The sequence below is a fragment of the Miniopterus natalensis genome, chromosome 21 (genome assembly GCF_054644295.1).
Source record: "Miniopterus natalensis isolate mMinNat1 chromosome 21, mMinNat1.hap1, whole genome shotgun sequence".
Lineage (NCBI taxonomy): Eukaryota > Metazoa > Chordata > Mammalia > Chiroptera > Miniopteridae > Miniopterus > Miniopterus natalensis.
Window position 1 is genome coordinate 7,287,193 of NC_142101.1, and position 24,300 is coordinate 7,311,492.

At 48.5% G+C, this 24,300-nt stretch overlaps 1 protein-coding gene across 1 annotated transcript in view; it reads right to left on the reverse strand.

The window, feature by feature from the left end:
- Positions 1 to 18,405: 18,405 nt before the first annotated feature.
- The window catches only part of DISC1 (DISC1 scaffold protein), a 193,043-nt gene continuing 187,148 nt past the window's right edge, over positions 18,406 to 24,300 (reverse strand). The window contains exon 12 of the mRNA XM_016196007.2: positions 18,406 to 18,545. Within this exon, the coding sequence (XP_016051493.2) occupies positions 18,406 to 18,545 (140 nt within the window). The remainder of the gene's footprint in view (positions 18,546 to 24,300) is intronic.

Genomic DNA, 24,300 nt, shown 5'->3' on the forward strand with positions numbered 1-24,300 from the left:
CGGGCACTCTTGGTGGTGCACACGCTGTTTTGACACGTGTCCCTCATTATAGCATCGTACAGAGTAGTTTCCTGCCCTGAAAATCCTCTGCGTCCCTCCTGCTCAATCCTCCCCCCCCAACCCCTGGCAACCACTGATGTTTTTACTGTCTCCATTGTGTTTCCTTTTCCAGAATTTCATAGAATTGGAATCACACAGCATGTAGCCTTTTCGGATTGGCGTCTTTCACTTATTAATATGCATCTAAGGTTCCTCTGTGTCTCTTCATGGCTCGACAGCTCATCTCTTTTTATCACTGAACGATATTCCATCGTCTGGATGGGCCACAGTTTATTTATACATCACCTACTGAAGGGCTTCTTGGTTGCCTCCAAGTCTGGGCAGTTACAAATAGAAGCTGCTGTAAACAGCTTTGGTATTCATTTCTTTTTAGCAGCAAAATATCAGGCAGCCCCCCTTTTCCAAGCAGAGCCCCTTCCTTTGCCCGAGGGCCCAGCCCCTCCCCTCGGGGTGGGCTGCTCAGTGAGTGCTCTTGGGGACACGCTCTCTAAAGTGGATGCTGGAGCCAGCCATTCAGATAATCCTCTGTCTCACTGCTACACAAATAAATTAAACTAATCCTTACAATACCATCCTCCTGCCTGGCTTACACACGAGGAAATAAAGACTCAGAGCCTGAGAAAGGCCATTCCGACCACAGTGTGGGTTCTGGCACTTGGGGTCCTGGCACAGACGCTCAGGGCCCCTCAGATTCTGTGCACAGCTTCCTGCTCCCAGCCCCAGCTCCTGTAACTAGAGGGTCCTGCAGGACCCCCAGCAGCCTTGACCTTCAGAGGCCTACAGGCTGCCTTCCCCCAGGGCAGCCTACAGATGGGGACTCTGTGGGGAGTACATTGATGAGGGACAAACTTGGAGGTGTCACTTACCCGCTAGAGCTCCCCAAGGGTTTGGAGGGAGCTGGGGGCCTCCCCTGGAAGCCATCAATGCATGGCCTCTCCCTGCCCTGCCCCCCCCCCAAGCCCTTATAGATTTTTCCTGGGAACATTTCCTTAATAAAGTGACACTATTGCAAATTCTTGCCTCTGAGTCTGCTTCTGGAAGGATCTAGTTTAAGAAGGAAAAGGAAGGCTCACGATGTCCCTCCCCTCTGAGACCTGTGCAGGGAAACGAGGCTGGCAGTGCGGGCAGCCAGGGGAAAGCCTTGGGCATTTGGGCACAGGGCCCTGCGGGTATCGGCACAGTGTGCTCGTCGCCTCTCCTCTTACTTGAGAAGGGCAGAGGTACAGGTGGCCTAGGACACAGGCTAGGCAAGGAGAGCGTAGGCCCGTGAGGGTCAAAGCAGTCAAAGCAGCAAGGGGAAACCTGACTTGGGAAGAAACAGGATAATAGAGGGACTAGGAAATCACTTCAATACAAATATAATTCCTGGGGATACAGTAAGTTACTACACCCATAAAAAGAGGGAAGAAGCAATCAGAGAATGAGAAAAGGGTCTTAACATTTAACAACAGCAACGACAATGATTGCTAAAATAAGAAAACTTCAGTGCAAAATTTGGAAGAAAGTCAAGTGATCTGCCAGAATGTGGACCCAAAATGCCAAGAGGTGGGAAAAACAAGAGAAGAGATTAAGGGATTTAAAAGTGCTCCTACACTCTACTGCGAACTGTTCCAGAAGGAAAACAGATACAACATCAAGAAAAATCATACGAGAAAGGTCCTTAAGCAGAAGAGACACAGACCTCCCAAATGAAAGCCCCACATCTGGAAACATCACTGGGAAACGGCAGTGCCCAGGGGCGAGAATGAGATCACAGAAGCTTTGAGAAAGAGAGAGGGAGAAAGGGATCTGCAGTTCCAGAGCCATGACAATCGAGTTGACATTTGTTAAAAGATATTGGACAGAATCAGGGTGGCATCAAAAACTGGCAGCAGGAAAGCAATAAAGACAAACTGTAAAGGAAGGTGGGCTCCAACATGGCACAACGGTCAGCAAATCACGAATGGCAGACAAGGTCCATCTGGACACCCTTTGGCATTTGACGCTGACATTAGGGATACGGGGATGTGCACATAAAACTGTTCAAACCGTTCCACAAAGCAACTGACAGAGGCCCAGGCCGAGGTTCCAGGAGAAAGTGTGACAAGAGGACTCAGGAGCTGGGACTCTCATCGCAAGTGACTCATTGGACTACAGTCCCCTCACCCAGGCCCCTGGAGGCTGTTTAAAATACCCTTGTAGCTGCTCTGTGGGGTTAAGGGTAGTATGTCTTTCACGCCTGGAGCTACGTGAACGGCAGGTTTCCTCTCCTCCTCTGGGGTCAGCCACTTAGGGTAAAGGCGGTGCATTGTCCTCCCCAAGGCCATCAAGATGGGGACAAGCTGATGAGGGAGAGGTCGGGAGGGGACAGTGCATCTCAGGCTAGAAATGAGCTGCCTGATCCACCTGCCCATCCCCACAAGGACACTCTCTTTTTATTGTCAATCATGAGAGTATAGGTGTTCACGTTTTTAATTCATTTATTCAACCAAAATGTATTGAGTAGTTACTAAGTGCCAGCGTTGCTAATAGGTGCTGGATATTAAGTGCTGAATGAGACAAAATCCATTGCTCCAGGGAGACTGAGAAAACAATGTAATTATCTCAAAGATATGGGAAAAGTGTTAGATAAAATTCCAGACTCATTCATTATAAAAGTCCTTTGCAAACCAGAAATAGAAGAGAACTGTCTTACATGATAGATTCTATCAAATACCTATAAGAGCATCATGCAGAACAGTGGGACTTCAGCCATCAGGAAGACAGACGTCCCTTTATCAACACTTCTATTGAGCATGGTCCTTCGGGGTCTGAAAAGAAAAACAATTAAAAAGTGAGAATTAAAAAGAAAGAAAACAATAGTGTCCTAACTTTCAGGAAAATGTGTACATGATAAAGAAATATTAGTCAATATATTGAAATTACTGTAGGAGTCCAGTAATAGTTAGATACATATAGTCACCTCTCACAGAGCAGGGACCCTGAAACTGACCTAAACACACATTGAAACATGATGTAACATAAAGGTGGCATCATAGTTTATGGGTAAAAATGGTGCTATGACAATTGGTTATCCACGTGGACTAAAATAAATTTAGATTTCCTGTCTCACACCATGCAATTCTAAATATATTAGAGACCAAATAGGAAACATATAACTTTATACTTTTGAAAAAAATACAGGGGAGATTTTTGTCACTTCTGAGTAAGAAAGTGTTTCTTAAAACAAAATTTAAAAAAAAGAGAGAGATTTGATCACATTAAAGAGTTTAAATTTATTGGCATTAAAAAGCTTCATAATTAAATGAAAAGATAAATCAAAGTCTGGAAGGAGATATTGCAAGTCATACAACTGGCAAAAAATTTGCCCCGGCTAGTGTGGTTCAGTGGTTAGAGTGTCAGCCTGCCCGCCACTCCCAGTGAAGGGCATGTATTTGGGTTGCAGGTTCGATCCCCACCCCCAGTTGGGGCACGTGCGTGCGGGAGGCAACCAATAGATGTGTCTCTCTCATATTGCTCTCTCTCTCTCTCTCCCCCCCCCCTTCTACTCTCTCTAAGAATCAGTGGGAAGGCTCCTGACAATTACACTCCTCACTCCGAAACTGGTCACGTGGTCTAGCGGGTATTGATAACTACCTTCCATGTTCCCTCTGCCTTCAGCAGGCGCCTCAGCCGGTCCTGGTTACTTACCTGGCGGGTGACCCCACCTTCCTTCCTGAGGGGTCTGGGCCATAACTAGTCCTGCCTGGGCTGGGTTTTTGTAGCTTCCAGTGACCTTCACCACAGGGCACGTTAATGCCAAGAAGCACCCTACGGGATCTCCTGTACCCCGGACACACTCCCCCTTGCCTGTGTTGGGGGAGAGCGGTCCAGTTTCCCCTGGAAGTCAGGATCAGTCACCTCAGCCAGCACAGTAACCTGTTGATTCAGATGCACAAGATGCCCAAAGTGGCCGGATCACAGTCTTGACTTCCACTTCAATGAAATTGTGTCTCCTTGAAGGAAGCATCCCTCCCTTTGGTCTGTTATTACATTATCCTGACCCTTTTCCCTCCGTCTCTCCCACACACCTTGTTCTGAAGGTGCTTTGTGACATGTGTCTCTGGCTGTGACCCTGGACACTGCCCTCTGGACATGATTGGTAGTTGGCTGTTGTTCCCAACACGGCAGTTTGAGGTAGGAGGTGCTATTCTTCTTGACCTGGGACCCTCTTCTTGACCTGGGACCCTAGGGCTCATGCTGGGAGCACAGGCCCCTGGACATCCACAGCGACCCAGGGCTCTGGTCAGCCCTGACCCACCGGTCATCTTCCCCAGGATCTGTGGGCCAACAGTGGGATTTGATGGCTTGATGGCCATTCAGAGTGAAAAAAAGACCATCGAGGTTGGGAAAGGAGCAAGGCCTGCCAAATCTAAGCTACCACGGACCCCGTGGAGGAGCAGCAGGTACACTCAAGACCCTGTGCACACAGCCGCTCCAGCCCAGCTTACTAATTACGTGTTTACTTTAAAATTTTCCAGAAATATAAATCTATAATCACACTTGACATTTATTTCCAGTATCTCAAAGCCCTCATAGTCAGGAAGGCTCAACCCCACACAAACAGGTCATTGTCACCCTCATATCACCTCTTACCCTGAGTCTGGCTCCCCACTTTAGCTGTATTCTAGGGCTGCCATAACAGAGTACTGCAGACTGGGCGGCTTAAACAACAGAAATGAATTTTCTCACAGTTTGGAGGACAGAAGTTCAAGACCAAGGTGTCATCTGAGTCGGTTCCTTCTGAGGTCTCTCTCCTGGCTTTGTAGATGGCCATCTTCCCCCTGTGTCCTCACACGGTCTTCCTTCTGTGCGGGAATGTGTCCTAATCTCTTGTTATAAAAACACCAGTCATTCTGGATTAGAATTCACCCTAATGACCTCTTTTTAATTTAATCGCCACCTTACAGACTCTATCTCCAAATATGGTCACATTCTGGGGTGTGTGACTTCAACATAAATCTGGGGGGACACAAGTCAACTCACACCACCCGCTTAGACTCTGAACTCCTCAGTTATGGAAACCGAATCCAGTCCGCGGGCCTGGGACAGACGCAAAGCGCCATAGATTCTCCGTAAACATTTGCTGAATCGAAACATCATTAAGATGTTTCATACACTTTTACTTTGGACAAAGTGATACTACTTCTTATATCCTTTCCTGTTGAGTTTATCTGAACCATGCAGTTTCTGTGGATCAAGGGTCCAGTATCACTACCTTGAGGGATGGGGCAAAGCAGCAACCGCACACGGGAAAGTTCCAGAAACATACGATTTGTACCTGTACCATTTTAGGGCAAATACACTACGACACAGATGAAATACTAAACTATAAAGATTTTCATAGTTCACTACAATTTTTTCAATAATAATTAGAACTCAGCTAGAAAGTGGTATAATGAGTTGGTTTAATGAAAATTAAGAGTACAAGGTAATTAGCCTATGTCTGGTTTCTTTAGGTTGGCTTATGTTTGTTCTCCTAATGGATAGGCGTTTTTCTTAAACCTATAAATGTTATGTGCCTAACACAGCTTGCTAGAATGATTTCATATCCAGACATGCACCTGGTGTGGGCCCACCGCGACACAACACCCTACAACAGAAATAAAGACGATTATTGTAACCCAGCCCTATGCCATTATTTCAGCCCCTACTTTTTGTGAGATCCAGCAATGCCAGGTCCTTATTAGCAGGCTGGAGCTTTGAAAGAGGATAGAACTGAAAGAGGGAATGAAAAATACAAAGAGATTTGGAAACAGGATTAAATGAAAGAATGGAGGGGAAGAGGCCTGGGGGAGAGAAAGCAAATAAAAGGTAAGAATGAAGAAAATGGTGAGGAGAGAGGGTGGGAGGGAGAAGCAGGTCATTGAAAAACGACCATGAAAGTGTCCAATTGTCTCCAGCATCGGGGTCTTGATCTGTCTCTTTGTGACGAAAATGACTTTGCAGATGCATTTTGTATTAAAATTCAAACACGATAGCTTGTCACTGTCATGCCCACCAGAAATATTCTTTGGAGATAACAGTTTATTGGACTACAGAACCCTGCTAATCCCCTCACATATGATGAAAAATAGCCTCAGGAGACAGGCAGCAATCCGATCTTTCCATATTAGCTCTGTGAAAAGAGCATCTTTCAATTAGCAGCAGGCATTACACCTGGGCCACCGCGGACAGTTCACAGTGTGGCGGCGATTACGAGCCGTGCCTGTCCCTGAAAGCCCAACGAGCTGCCTGTTGAGTTGCTGGTATCAGAAAAATAGCAAAACCGTCCGACAGATAATCCCTGAATCACGACGAGTAATACATCTGCCTGCTGAACGTCTTTAAAGAAACTTTCTCAGAGGAAAGGAAGGCTGCGGGGTGTAGGCCACATGTGCGCGGCAGCTGATATCGGAACCGCAATATTGCTCCCAGCTCAGACTTCCTGTCTCATCCGGTTACAACGGGAGCCGGGACAATGCGTGAAGCTATCTGTGTGGAGCTGCAATATTTAATGCAGCTGGAAACCAGCACGTGGCCAGGCAATTGTTACCTTTGAAAAATCATAGAAGTAACAAGACACCAAAAGGCCTTCAGCATGAAGCTTCTGCCAGGGGTGGGGACATATAAAACTCCGACCAGCTTTGTTGATTAATGGGAATTTATGATCGATCACACAATGCCCCCCTTAGAAAGAATGGGTACTGGTCTGCAGATGGGGAAACGGAAGCCCAGTCAACCAAACGGAGGCGAGGTCCTGCTACTTACCTCCAGGGCGGTGACACAGTGGGGGTGAGGGCGCTGGCTTATGAATACAAAACGTGAATCCCGGTGTCAGGAGCCAGTGCCTGGATTTGAACAGTGAGTGCAGTGGACGAGAAAGGGGGGGCTCAGTCTGTTAACTCCTCCTGTGCACATAGCCCTCATCTCACTGGGTGTGAAGGTCAAATGCAAGAACTTGGGAGTCAGGTGGCCCGGGCGAAATCGCAGCTGTTCCTCTCACCTACTGTGGGACTTTCTGTGAGATGGCCTGTCGGTTCAAGGGTTTGGGCACAGCGCCTGCTGCACATGGGACTGAAGTGTGTTCTAATGGGATCGTGTATGTAAAGTACACGTATGTAAAGCTGGGGACTCTGTGACTCTTTGTTTGTACTGGTTATCCTTACTTTAACAGCCCTGCACCGTGGGGATTGGGATCCCCATTTTACAGGTGAGGGAGGGTGTGGACAAGAGCTATAGTCAGAGGATATATTGTTAAAAAGAAAGCTACAGAAGCACGACCCTGCTTTTGCTTAGAAAGAGCTTTCAAAGCATGTAGATGTTCAGTTTACTACTGAATTATGGGTTTTTTCTTTTTGCTCATCCCATTTCCCAGTTTTCCTATTCTGAACAAAGGTGATTTTTTTCTTTAAAATGTTTATATTAATTTGAAAATATGCCCCCTACTTGTCATTACTTATAATTTAATTATAAGACATTTAATAAGAATGATCATACTATCAGATGCTTAAGAGAGGACTGGATCCCGGATTGGCATATTCTGATGGGAATGACAATCTGAAAGGTGAAGAGTAAAGATTGCTGAGCGACGCATCAGAGACCCTGCAGTGGGACGAGGAGCCTCCGCCCTCCGCCCCGCCACTCGGAAAAATCGTGGCCCATGATTCCGAGTTGAGTTCATTTAATAGCTGGTTCAACAATGAGCCACCTCTAACGAGCTACAACAGGCTCCTTCATGCAAACACATTTTACTTAAATTCAAAATTAATGCAAACTTGCAGACTTTCTCCACAGTCGGCGCTGTTCCCCAGATCGCAAAGCTGCTTAGCCACCCACCATGCTCCACGAAATTCGATTTGGAGCATTAACGCTGATCCCCCTCGTTGATTCTTCTGCCTGTTTTCCTGAGGACCCATCTTCTTCCTGGAACTCTAATATTACCCATAACTGTCCAACCTTTGTTAAAAGGCAGTGCTCTCCAGAGCCGTTATTGGAAATAACAGTAGGCAATGATTAGATAATTCCAATGGATGCTAAAGGCCACAGGAACTGGTCGTGCAGAACGCTGTGTGGGCGTAGAGCGGAGAGCTCTGGCGTGGGTGCGTGCATGTTTCGTTGAAATCAGGTCTTAGTGAACAAATCCTGCTAACGCATTTTTGGGGATCACATGGTCCTACAAACCGACTCCTTCCAGCGCTACCTTCCACTGAGCTTCACAGCTGCTTTCTCCTCTTAATATTTGGCTAGTTTTTAACTCCTAACATACCCTTTTTTTTTTTTTTTTTTTAAGAATAGTTTATTGATTTTTAGAGAGAGAGGAAGGAAGATGAGGAGAGAGAGAAACATCGATCGGCTGCCTCCTGCACGCCCCCTACCAGGGACCAAGCCCACAGCCCACAGGCGCCCCCCCGGGAATCAAACCAGCAACCTCTGGTGCATGGGCCGATGCTCAGCTAGCTGAGCCACACTGGCCACGGTACTTTAACATATTCTTTAGGGCTTTATAGCTTCCTTTCCATATGCTTCCCTTTTCTCTGCTTCCCTACTTTGAATTCTGAATTTAAAAAAATAAATAAATGAACATAACAACAATGAATGTGTGGATAAGAGTGACTAGTACCAGGTGAACTCACATTCAGCAATACACCTGGGCTCTTCTGATATGAGTCCTTCTCAAAATCTCCTAGGTTTTAATGGCCTGACATTAAATATCCACATGAGTTATCTTTATGAGTAAAATTTTTAAATTCTTCCATTTTACTTACTTAACTGACAATGTTTCTGAAAATTCAGAACTCTAAATCTCTTCATTGTTGAACCTAAATATCACTAAACCCCACGTCAACTTCTGCAACTTAAAGTAATATAGGGGAAAAAATCTGTTCCTTTAATAAAATGTTTACATCAGCTGGGGGAGAAGCTCCGAGTCCCAGCGCCTTAGCACAGTGACTTAAATTCATGTACATTTTGAGACATTTTCCATGTGTGAATACTTTTGTGTTTATAATCTTAGCATACAAACAATATTTCTCATCTCATTTAATATTATACTATTATACTATTTTTGTGTTATTTCAAAGTATGTAAAATCATAACTTGTAATGACCAAATAATGTTCCATTAAGTTAGTTAATCTATTATATAACTTGTTATATCACTCTTGTATTTTAATTATTTGGGTTGTTCCTAATTTTTATTTGCTATTTTCAATAATGCTATAACAATATCATGATGCATGTATATTTTTATATATTTGGATGATTTATTAACATATATTCTTAGAAATAATATTTTATTGGTTCAGAAAAAATATTTTTGACACTGCAAAATTTTTCTAAAATGACTGTACCATAAACCATAATGAACATCTAAGAGACTATCCCTCCTGTCATTTATAAATTTGTAACTGAAAAAAAATATATGAAAAAGCCTGTTTTTAGACATTGGACAACACAGGTCTATGATTTAATAGAAGAGGAAAACCTGAAGTGAACCCCACAATCACCTAAACTTTCTTCTGAGATGCACTTTTCTAAATGGTGATAATTGGGGAAAAGGCCAAACAGAGCACAGTGATTGCACTGAGCTCTGCAGACAGACCTTGAATTCGGGGTGCCTAAGCAGCTGGAATTAGCAGAGCAGAGTGCAAGAGAGAAGGGAGCTGTGGAAAGAATGAGCTTCAGAAACATGAAGCTTTAGCTAAGTACATAGCAAGACACCACTAGTTTTTGCAAATACCAACCACTGGTGATGGGACTATTGCTGGAGAAAGAGCATCCATCTGGAAGATGCCAGAGGTTGCACAAGCAGGAAGACGCTTAAGGCCGCCAGCCAGAGTGTAGAAACCTCACTGAATGCTCTGAACTTTCAGTAGAGACCCAAGCAAGACCATGCCATCAGTATAGGCCTAGAGAAGAAACTAATTTAGACTCAGCCTAAAAAACCTTTAAAAGACTCTTTAATAGGATGAAATTTATTTGCAAGTAAATTAACAACCTTCCAGAACAAAAGCTAATAGTCTATTAAGGAAGATAACTAAATCTAGAAACCAAACAACAAAGCACCTATGATCCCCAAAATATAACAAAATTCTCTACATAGGAAAGCCTGGCAGTTACAAAGGACCAATAGCTCCATGTCAGCATATTATTTAATTTTTTTTTCATTTTGAATCAAGTTGTATCTGGTGTAAGCCCTCAATTTGTCAACTTCAGTGAAGATTCTATCTTGACCAGAGGCAGGAGGGGCTCCTCCTGCCTCTGGCCTCCCTGGGTTTTATAAGAGCCTCATGGAGACAGGAGATTGGTGCCTGGTTTCCAGCCCTGGCCACTCACTGCCAGTGTTTAGATGTGGGGGTGGGGACCCTCTGCTCATGCCCTCCCCCTCCCCCTCCCCTGCCCTCTCCATCAGACTCTGCCAACAGGCCCTGTGCAGTCTCCTGGCACCTACACAGCCATCCACCTTGATGCTCTCCCATCTCCAGGTAGGAGATCGTCTACCATTTCTAAGAGAAACCAGAAATCTCTGACTTAGGGGGAAATCTCCCCAATATTCTCAGGTTGGTGACAAATTAAACTTTCTACATGCACTGTAGCAGTCATCTTGCCCAGGTGGTGAGTTGGCCAGAACCCAGGTCCCAGTGGCCCGTGATCCTTCCTGTGAGGGTGAGGTAGGCGATCTCAGGTTCTCTCCTTTTTGCTGATAACTCAAAACAGCAAAAACAACAGCCCAACTATTAATTTTTCAGTATCTCATCCTGTCAAAAAGGGAGTGTAGGAGCCCGCTGTGCAAGTTGGAGGTGCCAGGGAACACAGCGTCATCTCTAATGAGAATAATAAATCCTGCCCTACAGATTTACAAGGTTGACGTGAGGAGCAAATAGTCAAAAGATGCCAAAGCTCTCAATAGGCAAACAAGGTGTATAAAGTTGGATCGGACCTGGTGGGAGAAGAGAGCAGACGGGGTCTGGGGACAGCTGGTGGATGCTTTGCTGTCCTGGCTGCAGGCACTGTCAGTGGTCAGAGCCATTCTTGTTTTCTTCATATTTAAAATAACTGCTTGTGACAGTGAGCACTGCCAGCTGGGCAGGAAAAGGACAGTCCCCTTCCATGTCGAGTAGCTGTGGAAGAATCGTACCTGAATGGACACAAGTCATGGGTTGCATTACCCAGAAAGACTAAGATGTGCATGGAGCAGCAGCATGCTTTGTGGATGAGAAGGGATCACACCTACTGTTCTCGTCTCACTGCAAGAAGGACAGACAGCCAGAGTGTGTCCGTTCTCGGGTGGAGTGCACGGGCGCAGAGTGGTGGCCTTGTGGCCACCGCTTAGCCCACTGGTGCCCGGACAGGTACAAGGAACGGAACTGAAGATGCCACGAGAAGAGATCCGAGTATCAGATGCACAGACACTGTCTTTCCCAGTTCTTCTTTGCTGCTCTGCAAATATTATTTATTCATGATAACAGGTAATTAGCATGTGTCCTTCAGGGCCTGGGCAACCGATGTGAAGTGAGGAAAATGTGACTGCATGTGTGTGCGTGCGTGTGTGTGTGTGTGTGTGCAAATGCACATGAAATATGTATGGGGGCCTAGAAAAGCTGCACAAATCACACCGGGAATACCTTATGTGTTTTACAAAGCTTTAAAATTTTCTAAGCATTTTCTTTGTGTTCTTTCATAAATTATGCATTTTAATAAACATCGTAAGTCTGTGGGATTGGGCTGGGGGACACAGGGACCTGAGGCCTCGGGTACAAGCCTTAGCTAAAGGAGCCCAGTGTCCCCTGAAATGGCCATCAGACCTGGGACCTCTCCTCCCTCTGCTGTTTCTCCCACAATCCATTGCAGTCCCATCCCTACCTTCCCCGAAGGGCTGGCACCCTCTCTGAGAAGGGCTCCTGAGGATGGGACAGCGTTCCCAAGCGCAAAAACGAGCATGGCAGGCTGGGGAAAGACTGAACTTTGCAGAACCGTGCAGGTGGCAGGGGCTGGCCCCGCCTCCTCAAGGACTGACACAAATGACACTTACTGGAAATTTGCCAATTGTGCAAAACTATGCTTCGTGCAAACCAGGCCAGCCAGAGTCCCCTTCCCCCTCCTCTCCACCTGGCTCCCTCCACAAACACGGCCAGACACACAGACACACTCACAGGCACACACACACTCACAGGCACACACACACTCACAGGCACACACACGTGCCCGCACTTCCAAGCCGCGTGGCCAGCCGGCCGGCTCTCGGAGGCCGCCCCGATCACTACACGATGGGACTGGAGTCTTTAGAGGTCGCACGGGGGAACAGATGGAAGGGCTGTAAGACATTTTGATGTCCCCAGCCTTAGATGCAGGTGGCCTTGGGTGCCGACTCGAGTCAGCGGGAACTCGCCTCCTGGGGACCTGACTTCGAGAAGCATCCTGAACCCACGTCCAGGCTCCACAGAAAGGACTGCGGAGCGAGTGAGCTGGTTCCGTCACTGTCTGGAGGGGGAGCCAGGGCCACACACGCTCCTGTCCCCAACCCCGCTCCCTGCCTCCTGCAGCTTTCTTGGTGACCTCCTCCATTGGCCTCCCAAGGCCCTAGACTGTTTAAAATCCCCAGGGACGCCTTTGTTTTCCCTCCTGTGAGCATATTCCCTGCAAAGCCCTTCCCAGGAAGCTAACTGGTGCCATCTGGAAGCGGCACTTCCCTCCTGCCCAGCACTCCACCCAGGGGACGCGTTTGCACCCGGTCCGAGGCACGTCGCTCAGCAGCAGTTTCGGGGGGACATGTGGTGGAGGGAAGCCACTCCCGAGGATCCTGGAGAGGAGCTGGGAGAGGATTTCCTTTCCCCACTGATCTGGCTGTAAATAAAATATTCATGACCAACCCGAGGGGCAGGTTGAGCAAAACCAGTGTTGGTGTCACCCCAGAGTGGGACGCAGCCTGTCAGGATTGTGGCATCAACAAGAAGTCGCCTTCCCTCCTAATCCTCCAGTCTAGCCTCGTCACCCACCTGCACCCCCACCCCCTGTGCCACCACCACCAGGAGGAAGGGGTTACATATCTTAGGCTGGTTATTGTCCATCTACAGAGGCCAGTGGGGAACTGTACCCTGCCAAGAGTTAATCCAGCTCCAGGTCATTGCAAAATTGCGCCCGATCTACGTGTGGCCCAAGATTGGCCGCTGTAGATGGCTCTGTGGTTAGAAAGGCATCGTGTTGGGGAGTGTCCGGTGCCTCAGAAGGACTTTGGCGGAGGCTGGAGGCAGGAGCTGAACAAGGCGGAACGGCTACCCCCCTGCGTGGCCTTTATCTCCACTGAGGGCGAGGGGACTTGCATTGTAATCGTCAGACTCGCTGAGAGATCAGAGCTAGTGATCCCACCCGCTGAAAGAAAGGGTCAGTGTGTCAGGTGACAGAAGTAATCATCGCTGCAACAGCAATCAAATTAACATCTATCAAATTAACACGCGCACCTTGGATTTACACAAGACTGTACGTCTAATATAGTTGTTTATGTTTTTGTACAATCAAAGACTGAAAAATTTAAGATAGTGGTTATACAGGAATCTACTTATAAAGTGTCTTTTAAATGTTGTTCTTCCAAATAAAAATCATACAGGAAACACAAAATAATACAGTAAATAATTTTTGGTCAACATTAGCTGAACTGCTATTGTGGGTCTGTGGGCGCATGTGTGTGTGAGTGGCTGTGTGTGTATATGTGCACGTGTATGTGTGTATATAGTATAACAATTTATCATGTAGATTTAGGACCAAGAGTCCTGAGAGCCAACACTGAACATTTTCATTACTTGCCAGAATATTTTCGCTGAGCTTTTAACCTGTGTGCCCATGAATTCATCCTGTAGGAAGAGCAATTTTTATAGCAGGACCTCCGTAAACGCTTCTTGAGTGAATAAAGACAATGGGAAGGGATCACAGCTGCCGGTAGACAGGAGCTTTGTCTCACACACCTTTCAAACTCGAAAAAGGGGCGGGAACGTCGCATTCTTCTGTGTTGTAGTAACAACGGGGAGGTAGAGCTGCTTTCCCATCGCCCTTAGCACTGCCGTCTGCCATCCTTCTGTCCCCATGTGAAAATGTGTGTGATGCGAGCATTTAAAAGCAGATGTAATTGACTAAAACGCAGGATGCATAAGTACTATGAAGGGACAGATCTGACTCCCTTTCCCCAGTCCCCACTCTGTCCCACAACCAACCCACGGGTCCCTTTGTTCCAGTGTTGAAAGGAAGGAAACCTCAAAAGTCCTCCCCAGGACAGGAACTGGGATTCCAGAGAGGGCTGAATTTTTGGTACTAAACCATCGGGCATAGCTGTTCAAGAAAGTCTTTAAAATGATAATAATTACAATGACAAGGGTAATACTTTCCTTCTAATCATTTGATAATAATATCCTAGTTTTCTAGGACCCTCTGAACCTAGCTCCATGCCAGGCACACAGCAGGTGCTAAATAGGGAGTCAACCTGCCTCAGCATCAAGGAGACCTGGGCCTCTGCCCCACGCTGCCCCAGTGCCCACTCTCAGGCTCGGCGATTGTGGGTTTTTCTTAAAGAAATTGTGTGAATTGTGTAAAAACTTTTCTGTTCATTCTCTTAGGTTTTCTACCCTATAGTTATGTCACCCGTAAATATTAATGTAACCTTCATTTCTTTTTCTTGCCTAGTTGATTTAGCCAGTATCTCCAGTAAGATCTTTCCAGTGGCTAGTGGGCACCTTTGGCCTTTCCCCCCACATAACTGGTAATGTTATTTTCAATTTCCTCAACCAAGGGGTCTGGAATAGATAATTACATTATTTTCTGATTGGTTGATACCTGAAAGTAAACACATACACCATTTTAAAGCATTGCTTTATTAGAGATGTTTTGTGTGATATAAGTTACTGTACAACTAATCATCCTGTAACAAAAAGCTGTGATAAATAAACCTTACACATTTTTCTATTATACTCCAGAAGACAGAAAAGTGTTAATGGTGCAATACGACTTGGTTATCAGTTTTAATTTCGTGTAACAAAAATGTCAGCTTTATAAAACAATAAATTATATGACAAAATCCAAAGGTGAGGTAAGGGAAAGATATTCAAAATCAAAGTATTAAATTGCTTATACAAGAAGGCATTGATTGATCAAGGAGTATAGTGTTGCTTTCTGGACAACACCAACTGGATGGGAACTTTCAAGAAAACCTGTCCCGTGTCAGGCAGTAGTAGCTGTTGCTGGCGTGGCATTTCTGATAGATGGGGAACGAATGGCTGGTTAGGACGGGGTGGCTGGGTGGGTGTGTTGAAGCCTGTCTGAGCCAGACTTCATGGCCGCAGAACAGCAGGGCCTGTGTGGGAGGTGGGAAGCCAACGTTTCCCCAGGCTCAGTTTCTCTGACTCTCGAGGCAGGACCCAAGGTGACCATGGTTTAAATAAATGAACAAGCCCTGTGGTGCACAGTCCCCCAAAATACACAGAAGGCACTTGATGAAGACCACCAGGTAAGAATGTCCACGGTCTCTGTCACTCTTGCTCTGTGTCTCAAGAAAAGTCCCTTGGTCTCCTCTGGCTCAGTTTCATAGTGTGCGAGCACCTTCCTCCTAAGGTTGACATGAGAATTAAAGGACATAGTGATTACCAAGGTCACAGGACAATCCCAGTGCCCACCTGTGAGCCCCTACACGTTCCTGGGTGGGGACCAGCCTGACCGCAGAGGAAGGCGAGTCTCCAGTCTCACAGGCCTACTTGGTTTGGGGAAGGGTCCCTTTAACCTTGAAGTTCCAGGAGGAACTGGGACTGTTGCTGATTGAGAACATGCCCCAAACGGGCGGCCGTGCAAATGCCAGCATCCGGGCTGGTGGGCAGGGGAGCACGCTGTTTATTCTCACACCACGTCACGGGGAAAGCAGACGAAGTCATTTTCAACCTGCGCTTTCACTGTTCGTTTTGACCGTCTCCACAAAAGCTTAAGTTTTGTTGTTCGTGTCTTGCTGCTTTTCAATTCAAGCACTAGTTTCTGTTTATGTTGTCCTGACAAAAAGTCCCCTATATTACGGGTTGGGATGCACATGGGTCTTCCAGGGTCACGGTGGCCAAAGAGAGGGGGCTTGTCTTGAGACGGCTGTGTGGCCAGAGGAAACACGGAGCCCTTAGCTGGCGTCCTGGCTGACGGTGAGACCAGCACAGACCAGGGCTGAGGGTGCAGCAAGTGGTTAAAGCAGCACCACCTGCCCCAGGACTTGAACTCGGTCAGGCCTCTTAACAAGGAAAGGAGCACGCTGCCTGCTGGAGGGACCAGAGGACCTCAGAGCAATCATTAGCCTCCAGAACTTTCAACCCCTTGTGACCGCACAGAATGTTCTGGATGGTTTTTGAGTAATGCAAAATATTGAGTTAGTGATGGTTAAGATGTCCTGTGTCCGGGGGGCCTTTAAAAGTGACACGTCAAAGTAAGGATTCATTATTGGCAATATGGTCAATCCCGACTTTTCCCAGGTTTTGTTTCAGTGAAATGAACCCAAGAGTTCAAGGATTCCAAGTGCCATGTGACCAGTACATAATGATTTTTACATGTAATTATGAATAATTCAGGAATTTGGTCCATCACTGGAATCCAAGAATTCCTGGAACAAATTAATTGTGCTTATTATTAAAATGTGTAGAGTATTTTCCAAAATGCTCAAGAAAAAGCCGTGGGAGACACGATCTGCGAATTCGCAGGCTGCTCTGCTGCGTGCCCTGGAGCCGGGCCAACCCCCGCCTCCGCGGGCATCTCCTTGACCGAGGACAGCGCGCACAGCACGGCGGGTGCAGCCACGCCAGCTGCCTTCAGGAAACGACAGCAACTGTCCCTGCCCAGGGAGCCTCACAATCCCACGAGGACAGACGCGACCAGACGAGCTCGAGGAGGATGCCTCGCTGACCCTGCCACGCGGGGGCGAGGGGTCGCTGAGTCAGCGCTCGGCCGCAGGGGTCTGTGGAGACCGGGCGGGGCCAGGGCTTCCCGGGGACTTCAGTGCTGCACAGCACCGCTTGGTGGGCTGGGAGTGGGATTTAAATGAAAAAAACCTCACGATCCATTAAACCAGGAAAGTGTGGGGTTAGACTCGATCAAGGGGGTCTCTTTCCTAAGCTCTCCCACAGACTAAGGTGCTAACTCTGGCTCTCCAAGCGGGAACTATGGCGCAGAGCATCCCAAATGCGCTCAGCCAACACCGCGCCTGGGTGCCCGGCGCCTTCCTCTGCCCACGCTGGGGGCGCTGCTGATCGGAGCTCAGCCTGTGCACGGCTGCCTGAGCAGGGGGCTGCAGTGCCTCACATTACTGAGAACCGCACCGTCTGCGCGAGAACCGCACCGTCGAGAACCGCACTGTCTGCGTGAGAACCGCACTGTCTGCGTGAGAACCACACTGAGAACCGCACTGTCTGCGTGAGAACCACACTGAGAACCGCACCGTCTGCGTGAGAACCACACTGAGTGAGAACCGCACTGAGAACCGCACCGTCTGCGTGAGAACCGCACAGCCTTTCTGAGCACCATGCTGCCCTACTGAGTGCTGTGCTGCCCTGAAGGGTTCCACATGCATGTGGAACAGTTTCAGGAGGGAGAAAGGAGAGGCCCATGGTTTATTATACACATCACCTGATCCATTCACACCGCCCTCCCTTCCTGCTCGCTGTTGAAGAGTTCCGGGGCCCTGACGTCAGGAGACAGGCGATGCCACATGGAAACTGAAATGCTGCGCATCACTGATAGGCTGTTACCTGAAAACTATCTTGTTTCTCATGTGCGTTCTGAGATTACAGTGAATCACAGAAGTAAGGGGAAGAGCTGTTCATTCCGGGCTCTGGGTTAATTACACCCTTATATGATGTGCCTGCGGGACAGTGTAACAGGTATAACGGGAGACAGGTTTATGCTGGCTTTCCTTTTATAGGCTCTTAAGTCAGGAGACACTGTAATTACCGCAGAAAGCAAAAAGGTACAAGAAAAGAGACGCTTTTCCAGGAGAATTCACCCAACTTCTGTCTAATGGGGGCTGAGATGAAAAGATTTTCAAATCCTGTGCAGGATGCTCCCACTAACGACCCGGTAAAGGTGCCTCTGAGTGACATTTGGAAGGAAACTCAGCGGATGGTGCCCCCTCCGCCCGTGGACCCGTCTCAGCCTCAGGAGAGCAGACGTGGACCACTCTGTGCTGGGAGGCTCGAGGCTCTGTGTCTCCATCACTGATTCAGGCACACGGGTGACTCAGGGAGGGGGGAGCGGCCGCCCCCTGAGGGTCCCTAGGGATGACGTGGTCACTCACCTTTCTTCCCTGTCCATGGTCACTCACCTCCTGCCTGGTCCCGCAGCCTCAGGCCTGCGCTTCCCGGACGCCAGCTGTCACGCAGGAAGCCGCCACCTCTCTGTCCCCCGCCTCCTTGGCTGGCTGGAGCTGCAGGATCATGGCCTGCAGGGTCTCCTTCACCATCTGGAGCTCCCTCCGGAGGGACTGTGCTCGCGGTTAAGGAGCCCACGGAAGGGGACGGGCGGCCCTCGGTGGCCCCCGGAGAGCGGGCGCGCCGGCTGCAAGCAGATGGGCCCTGCCATCTAATTGCAGTTTCAAGTTCTTCCCAAGCGCAGGAATTAAATATTAATACAAATTTTACACTTCTTTTAAGAGCGATAGCAATTTCTACATGGCTTGGGGTTATTAACTATCTCAAGTGAGGTCACAAAGCGGAAAAGGGAGAGTCCGCCTTTGGACCGAGACAGATGGCCAGCTGGGATGCTCATGACGATGGTCTGTGCGACTGTGTGACGGCGACTCCTGCTGAGCCCACGCTGGGGCGGGGCACCTGTCAGCCCAGTGCTCCGGCGGCGCCCAGGCCAGCGGCTGGCGTCAGAGCCTCCTCGAGAAACCTGGGATTCGGGGCCACCGTAGGTCCCCACTCAAAGTCATGAGCTATGGTCCTGTTGGCCATCGGCCAGCCTTGTCAGCTTGCGTAAATCACTCGGAACCTCGGTTTCCTCATGACACAATGACTCCAAACCCCTGTCACTTCTAATCTGCTGTCCTGTGTTATTAAACTCCCAGGTACCTGTGAACTAGCCGTTGGGGACTGGAGATCTGCCACCGTGCAGGGCGCTTGTCTTTTCTGGGTTTGTCTTTTCCTTAAACTGTTGGGTTCCTAGTTTCCTAAACTGTCCAGTTGTTTCTCACGTGGAGAAAACAATCCCAGAGAACTTAGCAAAAAAGGCTGCGGAATAAACAAAGCTGCTGCTCTCGTAGGAGACGGGCTGTGGGCCGGGTGTCAGGCTGCAGACCATGTAACCGGTGGGGGCCTCTGTCTATCCCTCAGGGCCCTGGGCTCTTCCCTGCTGTACCTGTGGTCAGAACAACCCTCAGATAAGCGCAGGATGAGAGATGGGCTGAATCCTTTTCATTTAACAAGCAAAGTAATTGAACCTCATCTGACAGGAACAAAGGGAGACACGGAAATATGCTGACGCCACTTAAACAGCATTAAATCATCACATGAGGTCAGACGACTTGACTGTCACTAGATCAGATACAGAGGAAACGCCAGGCTGTGGGAAGAGCAGCTCGCAGAGGCCTCACCTCTCGCAGCCGGTCTGCACTACGATGGTCTTTCATTTAAGGACAACGTCGAGGCAATGTCAAGAGGAAAAGGCAGCCTTAGGTTATGCTGTTCAAAGCTTTCTCTCTAAGAAAGGAAAGAAAGACAGACAGACAGACCAGAGGATCCTGGGAATTATGCAAATGAGCCCCCTCTAAGCAAAACTGCTGAAGCACCCCGAAAAGCTTCTGGCAGCCTTCAGGCTCTTGGAGCTTCACCAGACCCCATGACTTGTGTAGTTTACATGCATTTACCAGGATGGCTCACTCCTCGCACTTGGACGTGAGGGGAACGAGGGTGGGGTTAAGGGGGTGCGAGGAGGAAGCTGACTTTTTTTAAAGTCTTCGCTTTCCTGCATTTCCCTGGGCAGCTCTGCTACTCTTTAGTGGAAACACATACGACTTGACATAAGCAAAAGCCTAAGTGGCCCCAGACTGAACACCAAGCTGCAGCTTAATCCCAAAGTTATGCTACGTTTATAAAGAGTAAGCACAGGACGTAAGCAGTTTGTAAATCCCCACAAATTACCTTTGATATGCAGCCTGGGACCATACGCCCCTATTTGTAATAAGCTAAATGATGACAAAGGTTTTTAGAGAGAGAAACTGAACCAAAAAGTGATGCTTTTTAAAGAACTTGTCAAACTATTGGGGGGAAGGCCTGGGGAGGAGACAGGGGGTGAGGGGGTCAATGGCGGGATAAAAAAGAGATATCTGAAACACTTCCAACAATAAAGATAAATTTTTTTTAAAAGAGTTTTAACCAAAAAAAAACCCACACTCGTCCAACTTCTGGCACTGGCAGAACGCACTGCAAAGGTCATTAAAACAAAAAGCCACAAAAGAAAAAGGCTAAGTCAGCCCTGGCCGGGTGGCTCAGTGGGTTAGAGCTTCGTCCCGTACACTGAAAGGTCGCGTGTTCGATTCCCAGTCGGGGCACGTACCCAGGTTATGGACTAGATCCCGGGTCAGGGCGCATGCAGGAGGCAATGGGTCAATGTTCCTCTCTCACATCGATGATTCTCACATCAGTGTTTCTCTCTCTCCCTCTCCCTTCCTCTCTCTAAAATCAATAAAAAGCATATAAATTTTTTTAAAAAAGCAAAAGGCTAAGTGATACCACTAAAATATCGCACAGCAATCTCCGCTGACACACAGGAGTCGGGAGACAGGCTGGAGGCCGTGATCGCCTGCCTGGGAAGCTGGCCAGTCACTCACGGCCTTAATGGTCTCACTTGTGAAATGCAGAGGCCTGTACCTTCGTCACAGGACTAGGGTTCAAAGAACTCTCTTTCCCTTGTGAGCATATAGTGCCTTTTGTGAGGCTGAACGAGACTTAAGGTTAATTTACTCATACAGCAGGTTAGCAAACACCTTCAGCTCTCACCAGGGCCGGACATCGGAACCCCTGGGAGCCTCCTTTAGGGAGCCTGTGGGGTAATGATCATCCAAATGATAAATAAGGTAACCAACCTGCCTGATGATTCCTTACTACACACGAGCTCCAAAACATATTGAATGTACTGCAGTGGAAAGAATCCAGGATAAAATGGGAAATGGGGGGAGAAACAAGGTGCAGAACAATTTGTATGGAAGGACCCCAATTTGGGGGAGACAGAGAGAGGGAAGAGAGAGAGCTGGCCCATTTCTAGCCAGCAAAGTGCCTGGAAAGACACGGTGGTAACTTAGGTCCTGACCGTGGGAGGGAGAGGTAGTCTCAGCTCACCCTCCCGTAACGTTCCCACGGACGCGCGCACTCTCACACTCAAGTCAACGTGTTTCTAAAAGAAACCGATTGAAACATTCTGCCGCAGCCGTTGGGGAAATGACAGCGTAGACATCCTTCCCGTGACCTGGGCGTGGGAAGTGCAGGAGTCAACAAAGCCGCAGCCACCGAGGAGCGTCAGCGCCAGTGAGCAGAGCAGAAAACACGCGCGGGCAAGTCCACAGGCTGAAGCTGGGGCCACGGGCGGCGTGGGGCGGGGGCCACGACTGTCCTGGCTGCTCTCATCCTCCCTGGATCAAGGGGTCCGAGCAGCAGCACTGGGACGGGCCCCCGCCGCTGTGGCGATAATTCGGACAAGGAAAGCTCGGGTGCGGGCCCCAGCGGGGTGGCGGTGGTGGTGAGAGGTGGCCGGATTCTGGGTGTTTGGAAGAAAGAGCCGGCAGGACGCGGGGATGGGCCGGACGTGGAAGGTGAGGGAAGGAAAAGGCCTGTAGAAGGGCTCCCAGATTTTTTATCCGAGCAAGAACTAGCAAAACACACTTGCAACTTATCGAGAAGGAGAGGGCTGGGGGGGACTCGGGTTTTTTGAGCGCGGGGAGGAATTTTATTTTGGACGTGTTGAGTTGGAAAAGCCTACTTGTCAGCCAAGTGGAGGCGGTGAGTAGAGGAAGACGTGGATCTGAGGCTGGCGAGGGCGCCAGGCTGCAGAAAGGCACTCAGAGGCCAACTGAAAAAATTTGCTTCTAAAAATATTTTCACTTGTCCTCACTGGATCCCATGTGAGCCATCCTACCAAAATCTTAAGGCTGCTAAGTAGTAGAGTAGGACTAGACTTTCTAACTGCTAGTCCAATAAGCTCATAGTTGAAGCCCGCTGACATAGCCGACCTTGATTTTTGTCACGGGGCGGAGCCCACACAGTAGCTGCGCACTGCAATTCCAGTGTGCAGGAGAGAGGTGCTCGCTCCATCCAGGAGCAGGTCTCAAAAGAGCGGACTGATTCCAGGGACGCCTGTGCCACAGAAACCTCCACAGCTGAGTATAAAGTTCCCTGTAACAGATACGCTGCCAGAGGTCTGTGGCACCCAAGAAAACTGGCACATCAATTACAATAACGGCACAAGGACAGACACGCCAGCATCTTTAAACCACCTTTGGAACCCAAGACCGTAGGACAGACTATGTGCATATTAAGCAAGTGCCTAACTTCTTGACAGGGAAATTGTACAAACTCTGTTCGTAATTAGTCAAGGGTTAGGACAGCAAATCGCCTCACAGGACTCGCCCAGGAATACAGGGGGAAGGCAGTGCTGTCATTTAGGGCGGCTGTTAGCCAAGCTCCTCAGATTCTTTCAAAGGGGACTTCTGTTTATGTGTAAGAACAACTGTGTTGTACTGTTAATTGGGGTTCCAAGCGATCGTTTTAACAGGTGAGTCAAAAGTAGGTCTTTGGTTCATCTGACCCAGTTTGGTTCAAAGAGAAACAACAGGACGTCCTTTGACACTGCTACATATTCACTAATTACTTCATATCAACAGATTCCTCTGCAGCCACCGTGACCTGCAGTCCTGGGAAAATTACCTTCACGGCAAGAAAAAGTGAGGAGCCCAACTGCTCAAGAGCAAAGAGGAAAGCCTGCCCACACCCCCTGCTTCGTGGATGTGGTGCTTGGACGGGGCACTCTGTGGTGCCCGCCTGGCGCTGAGGCCACACTGTCCACACCCTCTCCCAGGCATCCCCTTCTCCCCACTGTGGGGCCCCCACTCCCTTTGCTGGGAGCCAATCAAAAGGGCCGTGGCCACCAGACCGGCATCAGCCGGGCACACGCAATGCCTTAGACAACCACCTCTTAGGGTCTTGGTTTGCTCATCTATAAAACTCAAGAATGCAGATCCATGATCCTCATGGTTCCTCTTCCAGCCCTTAGCTCTAGAAGCAGAAAACATTCCCCAGGAGACAGAGCAACTGCCCGAAACTGTTACTTAGTCTGTTCAAGCTACAAATTGGAAAGTTGACCCAAACAAGGGTCCTTAAGGGGGGGGCAGGCTCCTAGGTGCATTGAGAGCACTGCATACTGAGCACCACCAGCACTAATCCACTGGGCCCCACGGGTTCCAAGTGAGCAGGGAGCACAGACTTCCACAGGGCTTCCTGGACATGGCTGCAAATAAGACCACGAATAGAGCAGTGTGTCCCTATCTCTGCTATGACTCAGAGGCGGGCAGAGCTGCCCTGAGGGCCTTCAAATATTCCAGACGTGTCCCAATCCTGCATGTGCTCCTTTCCCTCAACAGTATGCAGTGGAGGTCAAAGATGAAAAATGAGAAAAATCCTGTTTAGAAATCCACCAAGCCTACATGGTTTCTTCAGTGTTTGGAACACAAAGGAATCATCAGACTCTCAAAATGTTTCTCAAAACCTAACTGCCAATTAGGACCCAAAATGACTGTGAAATTGTGCTAGACTCTGACGAATGATCTGGACATCGGGCTTGACCGGCAGCGAAGTCACACCTCCCACCCTGTCCTCAGACACCAGGCTGTCTCCTCTCCCAGGCCAGTGCCTCCAGTGAATGGAGCAGACTCCAGACACTGGCAGCCGCGTGGCTGGTGGGTTGTGTTTTACCTGGAATTCAGTGAGCTGCCAGGGTGACGAAGAGACGTGGCTGTTTCCCCTCCACCGATCTGTCTTCCTGAAGGCTGGGCCTTCAGGTGTTTGGCCGGGGGATCAGCAGCCTCTCTGGGTCCCTAGGTAAGTCCTAATATAAACAAGGCTGCCTGCGGGGAGTCTCATAAATACCTGTCTTGGGACACCAGGTCCCATTCACGTTGGGGTCCTGCCTTCTATGAAGTCAAAGTCACCTTCCTTGTATTTACTGTTAGTCAGTGACATGGAACAAACCC